Here is an 18,099-nt window from a genome sequence, read left to right as displayed (position 1 = left end):
ATCCCAATAATAAATAACTTGGACGTTTTATTCTTTGCTTGAAAATTGAATATTTTAAATTATTTTATTATTATTATTTAATCAACAATTACTATTTAATTGGATTCTGCAGCGTCGCTATTCTTTGCATAAAAATTTCGTGTTATCACAAGTATATATATATATATATATATATATATATATATATATATATATATATATATATAGATAGATAGATAGATAGATATATATATATTATATATATATATACATTATACATATACACACAATAACGAACGGTCTTTATTATTTTAATATATACAATATCGTGTGGATGCGTGTCGGTGAAATTCATATTTGTCGATATACAAAAATATATTCATAAGTGTGCGATACAATGAACGAAAAACTGGTTTCCAAAGATGCAATTAATTTCGAAATTGTACATTGAAAACGTACGTTGCCATCTTTACTTGGTAAATCGCCGACCAATCGGATCACTTTCAATAAGCGGCCATTTTACTTTCGCTACGGTCGCACGAAGCATGAGCTAGACTCTACGAAACACCGTGTAATTGCAAGCTAACGCTTGCATCGTTCGTTTCGCGAGTTTATCGTGCGGAAGAAATATAATCATCATAATTATTTAACAAAACGTTCACCAAAGGAAAGCTAGGAGATGGTTTTGGCGGAAAGAAACTCTGAAAATGTTAGAAATGGGCGCAGATCGAGAGGCCCCAGCCCTAATGGACAGACGGAATCCTCGAGCGAGGAGGACGGAGGTACCAATTTTCAATTGCAATTATATTATCCTTATAATTAATCGAAACTTTTCGAATGATCGTTCATCGATGCGCTCTAAACTCTCATCGTGATATTTTTCTTTGAAACTATGTATATTTTTCTATTGATCGAATGCGAAAATCCGTAAGGATCTTCAAACAGCGCGCCCCACTTTTCCTCTTTTTAAGTTCCTTACATTTTCGACCAATTCGTACCGATATTTTTCTGAAATGAATTCAAACATTTCCTTCGCCAATTATTAAACGTTTTCGTTCGTCTTTCTATATCGAAGTGCATTTTAGTATTTAATCTAAGTATATCGATAGTAATGCAATATTTTTTGTATTTCTAGATCGAAATTTATTTGTAATAGTAGCGATTCCTGTTAATAAAGCATAGCTAAATGAAACTTGCCACTTGATATATTCTATATTTAGGTATCGTAATTATGTACTTTTAAGTGAATTTTATGATAGAGTATGCTTAACGCTCATTGGTTTTAAGTTCCAGCAGAGAAAATACGTGTTGGACGGGACTATCAGGTCATTGTTCCAGAGTTTGTTCCAGTAAATGGTATGTTTTTTGTACTCCGTAGTTTATTTTACAAAAGCAAATTAATGACATGAAATTCTTGAAAAAGAAAAGAAAATGATGTTTCAATCCAACTTTGTTTAACAATAACGAATATTCTATTTTAGAACGACGATTAGATCAGTGTCCTGATAGAGCATTACTCGTATGGTCCCCCACAACAGACATACCCGATCAAAAGTGTAAGTAGTCGATGCGCCTATCATTTGAATTACAAATTGTATTTTTAACATATGTGATTTACACGGAATAATTTTGCTACAGTGGATGAATACATTATATTGGCTAAAGAAAAATATGGCTACAACGGAGAACAAGCATTGGGAATGCTATTTTGGCACAAACATAACTTAGAACGTGCTGTATTAGATTTAGCTAACTTTACACCATTCCCAGACGAATGGACTGTCGAGGACAAAGTTCTTTTCGAACAAGCTTTCCAATTTCACGGGAAGAGTTTTCATCGTATTAGGCAAATGGTAGGATCCTGTTTTCCATAGAAATATTTTCACATTCCCATAATAAATTGTTTCTTTCAATAATAATTCACTGTTTCTCGTTTATTTCTAGTTACCTGACAAATCTATCGCTAGTCTGGTTAAATACTATTACAGTTGGAAGAAAACCAGAACCAGAACATCGTTGATGGATAGACAAGCTAGAAAATTGACGAGCGGTGGAAAGGAAGGAGAAAATGGAAGCGAGAACGGAAGCGAATTAGGTTCCAATACAGACAGTGAATCCGAGGAGAAAGTAAGATATTTTTTCGATGTATCTAACAGACGCATGCAACTAGATATCTACATAAAATCGATTCTCTCTCTCTGTGTATTTTAGAACGACAATAGTTTATATAAAATATTTGAGCGTTCGTACGAAAATTGTGTTATTCACTCAAGACGGAATAACGAATTCGTTTTAGTTGCTTGTTTAATTTTTTATAAACCTAAAGCTTCGTATTTACCGTTTTTTCGTTTTGTAACTCTCCGATGGAGTTTAGTTTTGAGTCGATTGAGATTTATGCTACAGCGTGTGGTAGTTCTGTCCTTTTGTTGCATCTTAATGCCATGGCACTGGCTTTGAAAAATAAAGAGATAATAATAACACGCGCGAGTGTGACATTGAGATATATTTGTGCGCATTAAAAAAATGTATCCACACGGTAACGTATTCCATGCGGTGATTAAAAGAGCGAATAACGAAGGCAGCTAGCTGATCCACACACAATTGGTGAAAAAGTCGCTAGAGTACCGAGAAAGAAAACGAAAAAGATAAAAAATTAAATATAAAATGAATTCGTCCATTGTAAAAGAGAAATTCGAGCTCTCGAGACCGATTAAATAGACCCGTGCTATATACGCAATGCGAATAACAAAAGACACATCTTTCTTAACTATTCAAAAAAACGAAAGTAAACATTTTATTCACGTTTTTCGTTGTATCGTTTTGTGAAACGTAAATGTGGAACGTTCCAGAAATGGACGATCCACCGCGGAATACGTCGTGGAAAGAACCAAGCTGTGCCAGGAAGCCAAGGCACTGACGCCAAAGCCCCATCCGACTCGGAAAACGCCCCTCAGGTTCAGGTACTCAGCCTAAACCTTACCCAGTTGCATATGCTTATTATATTTTGCTATTTTGTGTATCATATTTATTTTTATCTCTCTCTCTCTCTCTCTCTCTCTCTCTCTCTCTCTCTGTCGTGTAAATCCTTTATACCTTAACAAGAGAACAGCGAAGAAAGCCAAGAAAGTAAGAGAACCCTATTCACTCATTAGCAGAGATTTGATAGGCTGAAACCTAACCGAGGAAGGAAATATTGAAGTGCACAAAGGCACTGAATAATAACTGTAGGGAGATACAACCGTATATAAGAGAATCTTCGGAAAGAAACTTAGAAAGAGATTGGCTTATACAACTGCTTTGAATATAGATAAATATAGATATTCAGCACTGTTAATATTCTTCTATGGAAAGATACATGAAAAGAGTTTACAAATTAATACGTTCTCGTGTATATACTTTAATATTTCTGTTTTGTAAAAAAAGAAAGGAAAGGGTTACCATCTTTGTTTTTGTTTAGAGAATTAGTTTAGTTAGATGTAAAGGAATTCAAGTGGAGGGAGAGGGTGGGGGGATGATCGGATCTCATCTTAAAAAGGGTGTTATGTGTTGTAGGGCTCGTGTAGCAACTGTGGCGTTGCTTGTCATAGTGTACGTGCGACGCCGAAAGGACACGCGTGTCACAGCTGCTATCTGCACTGGAGGTCAGTGAGTGCAAGTCAAATAAAACATCTGTAATTAAAAGAAAATATTAGAACTCTCCTCGAAGTAAGAATGTTCATACAAAGATTCTTTTGTACTTGACAATATTGAAATGGCAGAAGAACGACCTCTATTATTGTCTCATTTATACAGATATTTATACATGTATGAGCATTCTTATCAGTGCACCAGCCTAATGTTATACAAAAACCAATGAATACCTTTACTTCATGCATACCTGTCCTTTACTATTTATAAAATCAATCAGTACAATATCGATCAAAACTTGTTCAAATGATTTAGGCGAACTGGTGTAGCAAGGCCATTAAGTTCCATGCCGGGTCGTACAAATAAAAGAAAACCACCTCGTGGCCTGGTCGTTAATCACGATGATTTAGCAGCATTGGCTGGCCAACCGAATCAAGCGAACAACAGTTTACAAGCAATCGACACAGAAATTGTTAGCTTAAAACGACAAGTATGTTCATAAACAAGACTTAAATCAGTCTGCAACGAGAAACGTGTGGATACATTTTTTTTCTCTCTAAAAACTATTTAAAAATATTATATGCTTCAGTTGTTTTCTTTCGATGGTAGAATATGTATTTACTAGTGTTTGTTTCTCAATGTACAGATACAATCAAACAAACAGCAAGTGAGCGCATTGAAACGCAAGACAGCTGATGGTATTGATGATCTGCGGCCGCCCGAAGTGTCGAGTCGTATAAACGCTCGTTGGACAAACGACGAGCTATTATTGGCCGTTCAAGGTGTTAGAAAATACGGAAAAGATTTCTCCGCGATCGCTGATGTAATTGGAACCAAAACAGAGGCGCACCTACGGTCGTTCTTCGTCAACTACCGACGGAGGTATAATCTAGATGCGGTTTTAAAAGAATACGAAGCTGAGAATGGCCCGATATTAATTGATGATGAAAAAGAAGAAAAGGTAAAGTATTTTTCATAGAACACAACGTATTGTAAGCAGGATTCCTCAGAACATTTGAAAATCTCGAGAATGTTAGAACCCTTTGCACTCGGAGCTACTTTAACTCGAAAATTGAACATCTCTTCCGAAGTAGAAGAGATCTATTCTTTGTATGAATATAAAATTGATAGAACACCTCATGCAATACTTAAATTTTTAGTAATTGATTGGATGCCAACATATTTAATAATTTAAACAATATTTTGAAATAGCAATCTTCAGTGGCGACTCTGTTAATATTTGAAAATTTCGGGAGTATTTGAGAACGCGAATATTGAATATTGGAAAGAGTTTCGACCCACTATTTTCGGGACTTCGTTACACGTTTAGACATTAGGTATTTAATTGTTGCCTATGTGTTTCAGATGGATGTCGATCAACCAAATGAAACAGCGGAATCATCACAAAAGACAAAATCATCCGTCGGTCTTGGACAGACGGCTAAATAACAAATGAGTATATTATTGAGTACTAAGCGTGAAAAAAATAATCACAGGCACTTTGATAATCGATAATATCATAGAAGAAAGAGGTATTTGTTCACGAATCAGTTTGCAATTTACATTTATTTTTATTCTTAGTTGTATCGCTTTAGTCTACGGTGGTGCGATTTTACGTTAGGAACAACCAAGTACATGAAACAATGTTCATTGAGTTTGTGCGTGGTGCGATCACGTCCGTATAAGTGAATATATGGATGAGATAATACTGAAGAGAAGCGTGTGTGAATTTATTCAGCTAAGCCTTATTTCTAGTGTAATATTATATATACTTTGCGTGTTTGAAATGGGATTCCCCATAAACAGTCTGAAAGATACATGGTTCCATGAAAGACATTTAGCATATTACGATACTAAGAAACAGACAAAAAAACGCGTTAAAAGTTTCGATTAAGTTGATGCATCGAAATTGCGGGAGTAAGCATTATCAGTAATATATATTGCACTTAATCATGGACGCACCTTGAGATCTTTTGTAAGTAAATTAATTGTATTCTGTAGCATATAATACTTCTAGGTATGCATAGCGGACGTAACAGTCCCGTTTTGACTAATGAAAGTAATTTAATGAAATGAATTACTTGTTTCTCGAGTGAGGGAAATAACGAATGAGGGATCTATAAGAGTGTAAAGAATATTTAAAAAATAATGATATAGTTTGCATTATTACGAAAGAAAACCGTGTATCGCTTGGTAAACAATTATAAACAACAACAACAAAAACACATTTTATATACCGGAGAATTAAAATGACAATTAACATGCGGATAATCAAGGTATCTCGTGACTATTTCATTACTCTAACGATTTTTTACCCGTGCTCAAATAATTAACTAGCCATTGTTCGAAAGTTCTTCGTCGCTGTAACACACATACACTCACACACACAAACATACACTTACGTTTCTATGGAGCTGAAATTTTTATTCACTCTTCTATATTCAATTCTTTAAGAGAGATTTGCTAGGACGTTCGAATCATTTATGTTCACTAAGCTTATTGTTAGATTAAAGGGGAAATACAGATAAGAGAGAATAGTATAAATGAAGTGATCACTTATTTTACGTTTCGTTCACGTAGAGAAAACGATACCGGAGCCATTTTAATATTCCTTTTGGCAGCATCGTACGATTTCGATGCCAGATGAGATTTCTTGTATTTGTGCCTATGCAATTCTGGCCGTACAAAAGACGTTTAAGGAATACAAGGTTGTGTGTCAAAACGATACTTTTCTCGATCCTCACCGTTTCACTATACGCTGAATCATAAATGTGTACTCAAATTATAATAACGTTACAATTTACCGCGAATCTGACAATCTTCCACTCGAAGCGGAAACGAAACGACGGGGAAGGAAGAAAAGAATCTCTATATGTGTTTTCCATTTTTCAATTGTTCAACTTACTACATAACTACTATTGGGGAGAGAGACGAAATCGGCAATGAAACGTTCAACGCTCTCGTTGCTCTGTTATTTTACGTAATAATATAAATTAGCAACGGTCGTGTTAAACGGTCCTGTTGATAGAGGAACAATGCTCAACGAAAAAAAGGTACAGTTTCATTCAAATTTTAACAAAGGAGTACGTAATATTTTCTCAAGGTACATCGTAATGCAAATTTCTTTTACAAGTTTTATAGAATAACAGATTTGAGGGGTTGAAAATCGTGTTGCAAAAAAAAAAGGAAGAAAGAAAGAAAGAAAATAGAAGAAAGAGATAAACGATATTACATTAAGGAAAATAAATATATTTTTGTGGCTTTCCGCTACGTACATTGATCCAGTTGTATAAACGAATAATGGTTCCTGAATATTTCTATTATGCAAAATTATATAACGAAAGCACGTGTATAAATATATTATTGCGCGTTTCGTCTCGCATTCCGCGCGACGCGGCATTATTTCACAGTTTCCTCGTCACGCATAAAAACAATAACAAAACTGTTCGTTTACACTTTGCAATTCTCTTAGATACTACGGTATTTGGAAATAGCAGGCTCTGTTCTCAACGACTATTAAGGGAAGACTGTTCACTGTAATCGGGCATTTTTGAAACTGGGAATGTTCCACTCACTGTCTTTTTCTTCTCGGATAGGATAAAAGCAATTTTTTCGTCCTTGTTTTGTATCTGCTATCACTTTTGCAAGTTCCTCGAGTTCTTTAGTTCTCTCTTTCTCTTCTAAACTTTTGTACCGCTTATAGTCCTCGGATTCGCAAGATCTTCGCGGAAAGACTGTCCGTGTTTCGACACGGGGTCTTTCTCGATATTCCACAATAAAGTCATATTCTTGGAGCTGTTATGGATTCTCGAAGGGCAGTAATACAGTGTGACGATATATCCGGTTCTCAGAAGGGATCTTTGTCCATAGAGATAGTGAAAATGCTCAATAAACCTCACTATTGCCAGCAATTCCTTCCGAGCGACACAATAGTTTCTTCTGCCAGCTCTGAGAACCTTGTTCTCCGAATATCGTAATTGCCCCTATCGTTTCTGTACTCTAGCTTGTAGGAGTATCTCGATTACGAAAAAAGTAAAATATATTGATCGGTTCGAATGAAGAAAATAGAAAAAAGAATTTCAAAATAGTTGTTCACGTACTGTTACACTTTCGAACGAGTATAAAACGCATGAACCTGTTCAACGTCTTGATAAATATAATTTTAGATTGATAAGGAGATCTTGATAAATCTATTTTCAACGCGTAGTTCGATCGCATCAAGTTGTTTGAAAAAGGTTCGAATTCCAAACTATAACTGTATCGTAACTGAACGATAGTAATCTTCTCTTTCTTTCTATAATTCTTACTGCGGATCTCTGTGCGAAATAAAAATTGTCTGCATCGATTGCAAGAAATAGAAACTGAAATTGAATGTTATTTCTTCCCTTAATGGTTTTAATAGAGGAGTTGGCAGCATTTTATCTACTCAATTTTTGCTAGAAACGCATAAAGATCCGCAGTCTAGTTATTATAGATAGTATTGAGAAGATCCCCGTTAAACTTCGAATGATTTTTAACTGCTTCACGGTAGCGCATTGAAATCACACGTAACCCTTGAATTATAATTTTTTTTTCACGCGTGCATCCACACATTTACTATTAATAGCAATAGTAATCACGCCGTTAGTTTAATGTTCGTCTAGGTAGCGTTGACTACTTAATAATAGCGAAGAAAACGAGAGACGGGGGAAGGATACACACTCGCAAGCGCGTGTTTCGCACGATTTTCTTTGTCGGAAAGGTGTTACTCCATGGAAATGATTATAACATTAGGCACATCCTAGCAATTATTATATAAACATACTTTGATGTAAATAGAGAGAATCACCAAAGAAATTTAATAATAATCGTTAGCGACATATCACGATGGCGAGACAGATAGTCGTTAGGACTGTTTGATCTATGAAACAAGTATAGTTCGCATTTGCGATCGGTGAAAAGCGTACAGCGAATTATTTGGATGCATTATATCGATATCATTTTTCACATAACGATCATAAACAAAAGTTGGAACACGTTTAAATGAACTGTACCTATATTCTATACAAATGTAGGATTTATTTGAGTTTGTATAAAAAATCGTAACGTTATACTTTTAGGATCAATTCTCATCACATTTCTTCATTTATGTAGTTTAAGTACGTGCAATTATTTCACAATTACAAAGCACGACACAGTGTTCAATGGCGTTAGATGTATATACATACATATATGTATGTATGTATATACTTTTAATAATTTAGGATTGAAGAAAGAAGTCTTTTTTTCAATTTTCAATACTCTATTTACGTATAGCTCTACATTCACTGTCAAAATGCCACCTTCTTTCTTTGATTGTTATTTAATTACGTATGCATTTAATTGATGGACGACGCGCGGTTAGCGAATAACTTCTTCAAACTAGTTTGTTTAAAATTAATTCATGAATTTTTGTAATTTTATATGCTTAATATCAACACGCGATCCTTTCAAAGACACCACGTCGGATAAATCTATGAACGCGTGGATATTATAGGTTTAATTTACATCGTATAGCTCTACGAATGGAAGAAATGTTGTTTCTTGTATCACGATTATAGCAATTTTCGCCGGATCATGTTTGGTATCGTGCAAGCGCGGCTGTAGATACGAGAGCGAGAAGGTATATGTTCCAACGGGAACATATCGAAAGAGATAGAAACGAGAATGTTCGCGATGTGTAATATATTCTACGATCGTTCAAAAGTTTTCTAATATTCTGATACGATTACATGTAGCATAATGTAAATACGGAGTTATATATGCTTTGTGAATGTGCGCCGCGCATTCATATATATATATATATATATATACATATATATATAATCGTAAGGTGTACAGATGTATTTATTCGGGATTATTAAATATTTCTTGTGTACTTTGATGGGTTAGAAAAAGATTTATTTGAGACTCCTCACAAGTACAATTAGTTTTTAATTTTGAGAAAGAAAAAAATTATCGAAGCCTTGATGCTTACATTGTGATCATCGTTAAATGTACTCGTGCATCACGATCTTTTGCTTCTTTAATAAATAGTCTACGTATTTAGTATTTAAGACCACTTCTAAATTAGTGAAATCAAGAGAACACTTCTGCTGAAGCCGATACTTTGTATCGATCTTAGTTGGAACGTCGGTGACGCTCTCGTTACTGTAATTTGCGGTGTTTTCTGTCGAGCATTCGTCCGAATTGTACTTATTTCGTTGTATGTAATAAAAACAAAGATTTAAAAACTTCGACTCCTCCCTGTAAATTGGATTGTTGTCGTGGTAGAACGGATTTTCAATCGCCGCGTCGACGTCGAAGTTTTTAACGTTGTGCGTGAACAATTTGATAAAAAGAAGGATCGCAGTTTTATCAGTAACTAGTTTTGATCGATCGTACATCACTTCGTCCAACAACGATTGGTACATGCACTCGTCGTGTGCGATCTCGTGTAAAAGCTGCGTCCTCAGACTCTCCACGATAGACTCGCGTACCTCTGAAATTTCGTCCTTCAACAAAATCAGACAACAGCATAAAATTGTTAGTTTATTCTCGTTTGTTAGTTCTGCAAAGCGACGCATCGAGAACTGTATAAATTCCACCGCTGTTTGTCTCTTGTACTCTTCTTCGTGAATACAGAATTTCAAAGCATGAGATAGTATCTGATTTATAATTGCACTGCTTTCGGAATACATTAATATCAGCACAGCCTTCAAGCGCCACAGTTTAAAATTTCTTGTACTTTCTTCTCGTTGAAAAGATAATACATTCTTCACAGACTTTTTCACGTCTAAATTGTTGATGTCTTGCAATGATAATTCTTGTAAAGTGTTCAGAGCGTAATTCAGCATTGTGTTCATGCGCAGTTCATTATCATCGTGTTCGTTTAACAGTAAACATTTCAGAATAATGTTTAGAACTGGCATAGAAATCCCTACATTATTTAAGAAAGAAGTGCATTGGTCGATGCTGTGGGAGGATAAAATTTTGTACAAAGTGCCAGTGTCAATGTTATTCGTTCTTCTAATATAATCAGTGTACAATTTCATAGAATAATCGATAAACTGAAAAAAGCCTGGCTTCGTCCTCTCCGAAGAGAATACAGAAATATTTCGGTCGAAAAGAAATATATCCGTAGCTTTCATTTGATCCGAAACAGACGTAGCTAATTGTAAACGCAACGTCTCTAAAACATAAGAAATTTCACTTTCCTCTTCGGGTGTGTTGCCCCAAATTTCTAATATCTCTTGAAATCGTAACAATTCTGTGCTGTTTTCATGACTATCCGTACATTGTACAACATTTGACTTCAAACTTAGATGTTCTACTTCAACCGATAGCTTTTCCTTCAGATACTTTATCGTCAATAAATAGCCATGGATCAAATTAGCATTGTTGCTCGAAGCAACGAGCTGCTTGAACTCTGTAATCTCGAACTCGATACTCGAGAAGGCTGTCAAAGCTGCGTAAGCCTTCGCAACCAGAAGTCTGACATACCAAACAGGATTTTTAAACAATTTCCGCAAACAATTCTTAATCTTCGCTACAAATTCTACAGAGGAGTAATTGATCAAGTAGCAATTACTATTTGTGAACTTGGAGAGAAGTATGAGAATGTGTACGATATTCGAGTGCAAGTACAGCTTGGTGGAGAAATCCGTGAAAGTCTCAGAAAATTTGCAGAGTTCCATCGTAACGTATTTCGCGAGCGCAGGGTAATGTGTAATAAAATGATTGATGGGATACCCAGTTCCAAAGTCCAGAGTTTCCCCGTAACTTTGACCCACCAATCTTGGAACTATTGCGCCAAACAGCTGAAGGCTCGCATTTCTGAAATATGTGAACAGCTATAGTCATTGTTGCGCCTTCGGGAAGACCTTACGCATTACCTAATGGTCCATACGTCAGACTCCAAGAATCGAAAACAAGTCAACGTAATCCTCTCCATGTACAGAGTCAGCTGTGCGTGTATTTCCTTGTCGGCCACCAACGCACAAAGAAAATGCAGACGTCTAGCCCAAGGAGAATCGTGTTGGGATTCTACGTTCTTCGAAGAAGCATCGCAGAAATTATCCAGCAACTGTAGCAATTTCTCCACCGCAAAGTGCAAGAGAGGTCGGTCTCTTCGATTGTCGCTGACGACAATTCTGTGGAACATTATTGACAATCCTGCACCCCTTCTGGTAATGTTCAGAGAGTGCATAGCGTCGTCCTCCAGGATATGCAACACATGCGTCTTCGTAAAGTTGTAATATTTCTCTTGGTTGCATAAACACCTATAATTTTTGAATTATTTGGAATTACATAGCTTGAACGATTGTTCAGCTTAATTTATACCTTGTTAGACGACCTATTGCTGCACCCGCAGCTTCTACTACACCCTTGTGCCTGCATCTGAGTAATACGGTCACGATGATGTTGACAGAACACTTCACAGTTTCCTCCGTGCACATTCGGATTCCTATTTCAGAGGCTATTTCGCAAGAGACCTAGAAATGTACATTTTATTGTTGTGTTCGATTAGCTCTAGAGGTTTACGGGACACGTTCTAATATTTTTCAATTACGATTTAATTTGGATAGACGCACATTCTCGTTATTTTTATAAAATTGATCGCTATCTAATTGCAGCAAATAGACGTACCTTTAGAGACATCCAAATGCAGGAAATAAGGACCTGGTGTGCCGGAGTTAAAGACAGTTCGTCAAAATCAGTGTTATCGATTTCACTGTTTTTAATCACTGCGTCAATCGCCAATCCCATTTCCGCGAAAGAAGACGAATATTCTACGAGTTCAATTCCAAATTAGTTACACCTTCGTTTTTCTATATATTTAATTATAAACCTCAGATTTCTCTCCTTTATTCGGACCTGTGTTTTCAGACTTCTGAGAGAGTATGGACAGAAAGAAGTTAGTAGCATCCTTCAACATAGACAATATTCTCTCGACAAATTCTAGAGTTAAACGATCCTGTTCCGGACCATTTTGAAAGGCAATATTTAGTAAAGCAGTCAACACTCCGTAAAATGGTTTATTCTGAACGATTGCCTTCAGCACATCTTCTTTCATCTGTGTTAATTGACTCGCAGCTTCGTTAAACAAGAATTCTGAATAAGTTGAATAGTTACTAGAATTAATATATCCATCCAGAACATCCAAAGGTAGCCAGTTTGCTATAATTGTGAATAGAGCTGCTCCGCTTTCAATTTCATAAAACTTGTAGGAATTACAGTGCGCCGTTGCTACTCTGTACAGAACCTACAAACATAGTATGTATCAATAATTTTTCCAGAGAAGAGAAACATTTTTGAAATGATTCTCTTACTTGTTTCTCTGCATTCGTTAATAAATCTTTATCAAAGTAATCAAGAATAGTAGAAGTACTCAGTTGTTTAATATCAAGCGCACAGTCTAACGTAAGTCTGAACAAATGAAATAAGCTTGTTTTATTTGTAAACTTCCAGTTGTCTGTTTCTACCAAATATTTCTTCAGTAGTAGAGTGCACGATGCATTTTCGATACCGCAGGATTTATTCAGTGCGCTCGCAGTGGTGAAAGAAAGCATAGCTTTATATAAATTCAGACCAAGTATTTTTCGTTGGTAACAAGATCCAATCTCAAAGCAGTCCAATAAAAATTCATGCAACCAATGTGTAATATCATACAGATCGTTTATACAATCCGGTTTACTATCGGCCATTTTTAACACATTCGCGTAAAATATTTTGAAATACTTGACAATTCCATCTCTCATGTACACCGATGTACTATTTGCATTGTGCCATAGGAAAGTTCTTACTGTAAAGAACCGATCTCTATTTGTATCGTAGAAGTTGTTCGCTCGATAACAATTTATCGCAAACCCATTCAACCTTACAGTTTCCTGATCGTGATTTATATAGCATTCAATGTTTGGTTCTCGCATGAGATCGATGCTCATTTCGCTGGCTAATCTCTGGAGATACGAGCGAATGAAATATCCATTAATATCCCCTGCTATATCCCATAAGTATATTAGAATAGTTCTATATCTTTTTACAATTGGTTCTAGCCAATGTTTACAAAGTAATTGGAGAGCATTGTAATTTCCACTGAAAATTGTATATTCAATTTATTGTGTCAACTTTATCGTGTGGTCTACGATTAAACTCACCCTTTCGTTCTTTCCCAATAATGAAAGAGGTAGCGGATTGTACAGCCGAAAGCTTTCTTCCACTCGTCATCGCTTAATTTCTTTGCAATGGCAATGTAAACTTTTGTACCTGCCGATCGCAAATTATACTTTGTTAGGCTAGTGGACAATGGAAGTAAAAATTCACTGGATGTCATCGCTTCGACATTATCCCAAACTTCGCAGATCTGAGCGAGAATGTCGTACTTAATCTCGTTTTGCCAAGAAATTTTATCGACACAATGTTTAAATATATAATTCATGTAACCATCGTACTTTTTCTCCCAGATTCTCAGGTACATGTTAAAAATGGACACGGTATTCTGCTTGCTTATCTCATTGATTGCGTTACACCAATTTGAAAAAATAATTACCTCCAGTCTAGTCTCTATTATTGACTCGCACGTGTCCCAGAAATCTGTACTCATGGTTCTGTGCAACCACAATTGCAATACTTTGTACGCAAAATAAGAATGTTTAGTGTACTTTAAACAGTGGTTATATGTAACATTGAACACTAGAGCGAAAACGTCGTTTGTATATATTTCTTTAGAGTTGACTTGTAAGTAGCCGTAAGCGCTAAGTAACTTAAACAGTTCAGGCTCGATAGTATCGTATTTATCATTCAAAAAGTATAGCTCGTTCGAGCTAAAATTTAAAAAATTCTCAAGAGTATAATTCAAAAAAGCTGAAGTAGGATCCATAGACAGTAAAGCAAAAAATGTGTGAGAAGCTATTAGAGTTCGTTCTCTTTTTATTTTTACGTTTGGAATAAAGATTTGTATAATATATCTGAGCACTGGTTGCCATTGCTTCAGATTCTCGTCGTTCCATAATTGTTTATGCGACGAGGCATAGTTGATTAATTTCTGGAAATAAATAAAAATGTTTTATGAAAATAATAGGAGATCATTATTACAAGCGGAAAGCTATTTTACGAGAAAATACTGACTCTGAATATTATGATATCCTCTTTACATAATTGTAGTTCTTTAATTAATCGAGACAGTTCCATGTTTTTTTATTGTAATGCGCTTTATATTTTACTTTATTGCTTATGCTCCCTTTCATCTAATCATACTAATGGGTACTCGCTGATTGCAAATCAGTTGCCGCTGTCGTAGCGGTTTGCGCAGATGAACCAACTTGTCCAGTACTGTTTTTATCATTGTTACATATTCTGTAATCAACAAACAATTTATTCTTTTAATATATGATTTTGAAATGATAACGAAACTAATTATATAATGTAATTAATTCCTGCAAAGCCAGATACAATGGAAAACAGTTAAAAAAATGATTAATCGTTGCTTTAAGTGCAAATAAGCTGATTATTTTGCAGTCATTAAATCAGTCTATCATCGAAAACTTTCCATGTCAAACAGTCCGAGAACAAAAACCAAAAGTATTTCTAATAAAATGGATTAAGGAGTTTCATACAATAGAATAAAACAGTTTCGTGTTATTTTGTAGCATTTGTTTTATTACAATAACAAAAATAAGTAAACTTAACGCGAGAACAGCTTCAGTATTAGTTCAAATTAACTTATAAATTATGATCACTAAATTAGCTTTGAGCTGGCATTGACTCTTCAGGCACATACCCCCCTTGCTCTATTTGCTCTTTGAATTTTATGAACTCTCGTTTACGATCAAAGTGTTTTACCTAGTGAAAAGTAGTGAGAATGAAGATTTCATTAAGGAATTTCAACAATTGTGTTATCTACTACGAAAGTAGAAAGTATGTTCTACTCGGATACTCTTTGATGCTTTCTTTTTTCCGTTATATTTTGTACGAAAAAGACTCGTGCAATGTTTAAAAACTTACCCATATATGAGAGCAAAACTTTTCGTACTCATCTCTGAATTTTTTACATTCCGTTTCTGTTTTACCGTCGTCCAGACATTTCCAATACTCGTCTCTGCAATTCCAGCACTTGGCACGCGTTTCTTTGCTTGGGAAAGACATTCTAAAAGAAATTGCCCTTGGTATTAATCGTTTTGTATTTTTACAAATATAAATAAATACTCCCCTAAATAAACAAGAAACACTAAACGCAAAGTAGAAATGAATGATGCATATACTTACCTATTTATGTATACTGATCGTTTGTGACAGAAAGTCTGTAGTAAATGTATAAATTTTCACTGATGAAATCAAGATGATTTATAAGCACTTATTTTTATAGAATCGAAAATAAGATCCTTAAAATAAAACGGAAAAACTGTTACATAATCTGGTAGCGTTGTGTTGTTTACATATAAGAACGATTGAAAAACTAAATAAAAGTAAATGTTTTTAAAGAATATTTATACAGATTAAACAAATTTTGAAAACCTATCTGACGAGTACAATGATTTTCAATCATTTATTCGTGAAACATCAATTATTTACGTCTTAAATTTTAATAGGTTAATCGTAATTCGTACACTTTGCAATAGATTTTAACAACATAAATAATACATGGATTTAAGTACGATACGATATGCTTTTGATAAACTTATATTCAACAAATATATGCACATACTTACATTGTATAAATTACAAATATATCGTAAAAGGAACTCGAACTGAATTATCTTGCTTATTTCTTTCGCGAAAGGAAGCCTAAATAATATAATATTGCGACGAATGAAAATACAATTTCATAGAATATTTACAGCTCTTATATATACTTATATCTGTAATAAATAAAAATAAAATTTATCTAATTAAAAGAATTCAAATGATCTTGAGTGTTTTTTAAAATTATATTTTCTCACATACGTGCATACAAGCAGGTTATTTGTACTATATCCAGTTTTAGAAATATGGATTATTGATAAAAAGAACAATTACAATAATTCTGTAATTGCAATATCATAAAAATTATAAATATCGTTTTTATTGTTTATCATCGATTGGGGGAATTATACCCTCGTATTGTAACTAGAAACAGAGAGGTAGAAAGGAACTATTTATCAATGTTATCAACCTCTGTGCAAAAAAATGCCTAATGAACACGAGATGGAGTTGCTTGCTATTTCCATATTCTATTCAGCTCGTCGCGAATGCCGTTACACAGGGCAGCTCGCACTAATATTAGTGCCACCGATGAGAATATCTAACTAATCTGTGTCAGTTTTGCTATGATTCCACGATGACAGCAGTGCAGCAGTGAAATAACAGTCCTCCTGACTAGGCGCCATCTCGTCTAAACGAACTGAACTAAAATTGACTCTAGACTGGCTCTGCATCAGAGAGGACCTCTTGGACCTCTGTCTTCATGGGGAAATCTATGCTAATGTGAATGAAATCACGCGCCTCGACTTTTTGTCCTTATACGAGCATATTTTGAGCTGCACAAAGGTTCATTTGATAGAGGAAGGTTCATCACGGCGCGCTCTTCTCATCAGATCAGTCAAAAAAGTCTCTTTGAGACAGAAAAATAATTTGAAATCTGCGGTTATTTTTCTCGATTTTGTCTTTACTTTGGGCACTCTCATATTATTAGATATAAATATATATAATCTCGTTAAATCATGAGAAGAGCGCGCTGCCCAAAATCTGCTCAAATAAGGACAAAAAGTCGAGGCGCGCAAACCCATGTTTCGACCCAAAATCAATTAACATGCTCGGTGCGCGTCTCTGCGTTTCACTTTCGTTTCATTCGTAGAAACGAACAGCGTCGATAAATTACAATGGTTAGTTACTTGATAATAGCGTTCTCTTCTTACGCTGTAATCTCGGTTATTAACAGATTGATATATCCAGCGGCCATTAACATTAAAACTACCGGACGAGGCAAAATGATTTCTGGCTTTTCCTCATACAATTGTTCGAAAGCGACAGCAATTTTATTCATGATTCAAACAAGTTTTTCGAATGATTTGAATGTAATGTTCTTCTGGAATTATTCTTCACAAAATAAAATAGTCAATCTGCTTTTATGAGGTGTAGAAATAAATTGTTTGAACCACCAGGAAGTTAATTAAGCAAGGTCATTAATGATTAGACTACGGATTCTATGCATTTATTTTTTGTAATTATTTCTGAACGAAGCTTTCACTCGCGAATTTATTTCTACGTCACACCCCAGAGTCGCTAGATCAGGGGAATTGACTCGAATTGAGGGGAAAAAGTTACCTTCCCTCTGCCAGTACCGGATTAGTCACGTGACCGGTTGCGACGAAAGCGTGGGGAAAAGCGTCATAGAAGGGGAAGGTAGAGAGGGGGAACAAGTCTCAATCTGGCGACTCTATATCAAACGCATCAGTCATTAAAACCATATTACGCTTCCGGTAGGTGAAGTGTTAACATAATTTATATATACATATA

General features: G+C 35.2%; 2 protein-coding genes across 4 annotated transcripts; one reads left to right on the top strand and one right to left on the bottom strand.

Annotated features, from left to right (window-relative positions):
- The first annotated feature begins 368 nt into the window (after positions 1-368).
- On the top strand, positions 369-8,160 carry Corest (REST corepressor). 2 transcript variants are annotated; one of them, XM_076426741.1, is made up of 10 exons: positions 372-761; positions 1,267-1,335; positions 1,461-1,535; positions 1,618-1,832; positions 1,924-2,106; positions 2,829-2,939; positions 3,532-3,620; positions 3,922-4,096; positions 4,253-4,567; positions 4,972-8,160. In XM_076426741.1, exons 1-10 carry the CDS (start codon positions 659-661, stop codon positions 5,053-5,055), a joined length of 1,419 nt encoding a protein of 472 aa, XP_076282856.1. In that variant the 5' UTR covers positions 372-658; the 3' UTR covers positions 5,056-8,160. The 2 variants fall into 2 exon arrangements, with proteins under 2 accessions (XP_076282857.1, XP_076282856.1); XM_076426742.1 differs by lacking the exon at positions 2,829-2,939 and having other exon boundaries at positions 369-761.
- An 811-nt stretch (positions 8,161-8,971) lies between these two features.
- On the bottom strand, positions 8,972-16,903 carry LOC143210152 (uncharacterized). 2 transcript variants are annotated; one of them, XM_076426739.1, is made up of 10 exons: positions 16,549-16,903; positions 16,314-16,463; positions 14,734-14,961; positions 13,764-14,650; positions 12,936-13,701; positions 12,481-12,868; positions 12,253-12,395; positions 11,947-12,098; positions 11,499-11,885; positions 8,972-11,439 (listed from the first exon to the last, which is right to left on the bottom strand). In XM_076426739.1, the coding sequence occupies exons 3-10, from the start codon at positions 14,794-14,796 to the stop codon at positions 9,615-9,617; spliced, it is 4,611 nt and encodes a 1,536-aa protein (XP_076282854.1). In that variant the 5' UTR covers positions 14,797-14,961; positions 16,314-16,463; positions 16,549-16,903; the 3' UTR covers positions 8,972-9,614. The 2 variants fall into 2 exon arrangements, with proteins under 2 accessions (XP_076282854.1, XP_076282855.1); XM_076426740.1 differs by having other exon boundaries at positions 16,314-16,389.
- Positions 16,904-18,099: the final 1,196 nt, after the last annotated feature.

This window comes from Lasioglossum baleicum, chromosome 6 (assembly GCF_051020765.1).
Source record: "Lasioglossum baleicum chromosome 6, iyLasBale1, whole genome shotgun sequence".
NCBI lineage: Eukaryota > Metazoa > Arthropoda > Insecta > Hymenoptera > Halictidae > Lasioglossum > Lasioglossum baleicum.
The sequence above is the reverse complement of the archived record's forward strand: the minus strand, read 5'-3'. Positions and strand labels throughout refer to the sequence as shown.